The sequence below is a fragment of the Papio anubis genome, chromosome 12 (assembly GCF_008728515.1).
Source record: "Papio anubis isolate 15944 chromosome 12, Panubis1.0, whole genome shotgun sequence".
Taxonomy (NCBI): domain Eukaryota; kingdom Metazoa; phylum Chordata; class Mammalia; order Primates; family Cercopithecidae; genus Papio; species Papio anubis.
In genome coordinates this window covers 64,187,190-64,190,022 of record NC_044987.1, presented here as the reverse complement: position 1 = coordinate 64,190,022, position 2,833 = coordinate 64,187,190, and the positions used below count along the sequence as shown (strand labels likewise).

Here is a 2,833-nt window from a genome sequence, read left to right as displayed (position 1 = left end):
CAGAATCAGACTTGCTGAATTGAATTCAAATACTGACTATTTATTAGCTTCATAATGTTGGCAAACTACTTAAGCCTGATTTGAACTCACATTACTAACTGTAAAGCCTGGATGGGCTTAGCACATCAGATGAGTTACGTGTTTGTCACATACTACAAATGCGCTGTCTGTAAATAATTCCCAACTGCAGTCAGATGATGTTTACTTTCATCTTTTGCTTTAAGAAGTAACAGAATGTCTCTGGGGATATGGAATAATGTTATGCCCAATAGTCTCTTCTCTGATAATATAAATCACAGCCCTAGAGTTCTCTCTTGATGCAAGAACTTAAAAAGATATAACCTATCTTTGTGAGACTAGAGAAGCAAATATGTCTTAGAGTTGAGATTTGCACAACTGAGTTGAGATTTGAGCAACTGAGTTGAGATTTGAACAAGGATAAAAGAAATAGACTGAATTTCAGCGTACACGAAAAGGTGATAGGTAACTAGTTTTTCCAATGAAAATAGAAGTTTAATATGAATTTTAGAATCAAATTCTATCATAATCTTAAATTACTTGAGAAAAGGGAAAATTTGTTTAGATCACATTTTACTTTCTTTACTTTCCTTCTTTGCTAGACAGAAAGAGAGTAAGATTCTTAATATGGAGATGTCCTTGGGTAGAGGATGTGAACATCAGTAAATGTGGCTTTGTAAACTAATCTAGAGAACTTCATATTATATGATCCCTCATCTTTGCTCAAATCTGTCCTGTAAGAAGAAAAAGGAGTTGTATGAAAGTGATCTACCAAATGGAAATAATTTTTGAGCCATAGAAATAACACTTTGAATTTGAAATGCATGCTTTTTCCGCTCACAATACCAACTCCTCAACCTTTCTCCTAACAGGCTTCCCCGGCCTAGAAGGAGAATATCCCTGGCTCTCTATTCCCTTCTCCTGTATTTACATGATAGTACTTCCAGGGAACTGCCTGGTGCTGCGTGTGATTCATACAGAGCTGAGCCTGCGTGAACCCATGTTCTACTTCCTGGCCATGCTGGGTCTCACTGACCTGTGCATGGGGCTGTGTACAGTACACACAGTATTGGGAATTTTATGGGGTCTCAGCCAGGAGATTAGTCTGGATGCCTGTATTGCTCAAACCTTCTTCATTCATGGTCTATCAATTATGGAGTCTGGAGTCCTCCTCGCCATGGCCTTTGATAGTTTTACAGCTATCTGTAACCCTCTAAGGTATACATCTATACTCACCAATGTCAGGATCATCAAAATTGGGCTGGGAATTTTATTTAGGAGGTTTGTGTTCATCATGGCACCCATAATCCGCCTAAAGCTTTTTCATTACTGCCATTCCCATGTCCTCTCTCACTCTTTCTGCCTTCACCAAGATCTGCTGAGACTAGCCTGCTCTGACATCCGCTTCAACAGCTTCTATGCCTTGGCTCTGGTGATTTGTACACTTTTGTTTGATTCTGTGTTAATTATCATATCGTACATGCTGATCCTGCAATCTGTCTTGGCTATTGCATCCCGAGAAGAGTGACTGAAGCCCTTGCAGACCTGTGTTTCTCATGTCTGTGCTGTCCTGGTCTTCTACATCCCAATCATTGGACTCACCATGGTGCATCGCTTTGGGAAGCACCTCTCTCCTGTGGTCCAGGTCCTCATGGGCAACATCTACATCATCTTCCCACCTCTCATGAACCCCATCATCTATAGTGTGAAGACACAACAGATCCGTGTCAGAATTCAGAGGTGGTTCTTCTTGAAGAGAAAGTAAAACACTTTAAATCAAACAGGGGTAAGTGTCTTCGATATGGAACAGTATGGCAGGTTAGGGAAAGAAATACGTTTATATAAGGAAGGTAAAAATAAGACAACAAAGCAATAAGACTTTATACAATATGGCATTGACTGTAAGAATTATATGGATCAAGCCTGGTTTTATTTCCCATGTTTTTGCCTTCACATATAGTGTTGAAATTTCTAATAGTAGAGTTATGCATCACATGTGCCTACAATTTCTGTGCAGGAAAAGATAATATTTCAATTGTCCATATGCATTTATCTTGTAAGAAATATCTACAAAGAAATCATCTAAACACACAGTTTATATCCATCAAAGGAAGCACAATTTAATCACTTGATATTGTCTTGATCAACATAGATTAATTGATCTACAATTGGTCTCTAACCTCAAATGGATATCATCAGACTCTATGTTCATAGTTCACTCATGAACCATTCCAAAACATTATCACTCTTCTCACTAACCCGTGAATAGACGACTCTGTTACTTGCTTTGCAGAGGACCTTTTATCATCATCGTTTTAGAAATGAATTTTATTGTGTATATTTAAAGTATACAACATGATATTATAACATATATGTGTAGTAAATAATTACTGTATTAGAACAAATACACATACACATAATCTCATATAGTTACCCATCTGCAAAAGCCCATGATGAGAGCAGATATACTTTATGCATTCAGCAAAAACCATGAATACAATACATTATTATTAACTATAGTCCTCATGTTGTACATTGAATATGTTATCTTGCTGATCCTACATATTTACTACTTTGCATTCTTTGACTTACATCTTCCAATTTCTTCCCCTAACCTTGACCTTTGTTACTATCGGTTTATTCTCTATCTCTATATATTTGACATTTTTTTTCCTTTTTAGATTCCACATATAAATGAGATTGTATTTTACATTTTACATTTCCATAAATAGTCACTAACATCACAATCTTCATTCTAGTCTTTCAGAAACTGGTATCATTCTACTGTTCAGAGTAAATGATCCACTTATCTGCA

General features: G+C 36.8%; 1 protein-coding gene across 1 annotated transcript; it reads left to right on the top strand.

Moving 5' to 3' along the window:
* The first annotated feature begins 502 nt into the window (after positions 1-502).
* On the top strand, positions 503-2,367 carry LOC108582127 (olfactory receptor 51V1-like). Its single transcript, XM_021926937.1, is given in 1 exon segment — positions 503-2,367. A coding segment is annotated over 1 exon segment (945 nt). The 5' UTR covers positions 503-838; the 3' UTR covers positions 1,784-2,367.
* The last annotated feature ends 466 nt before the right edge of the window (positions 2,368-2,833 follow it).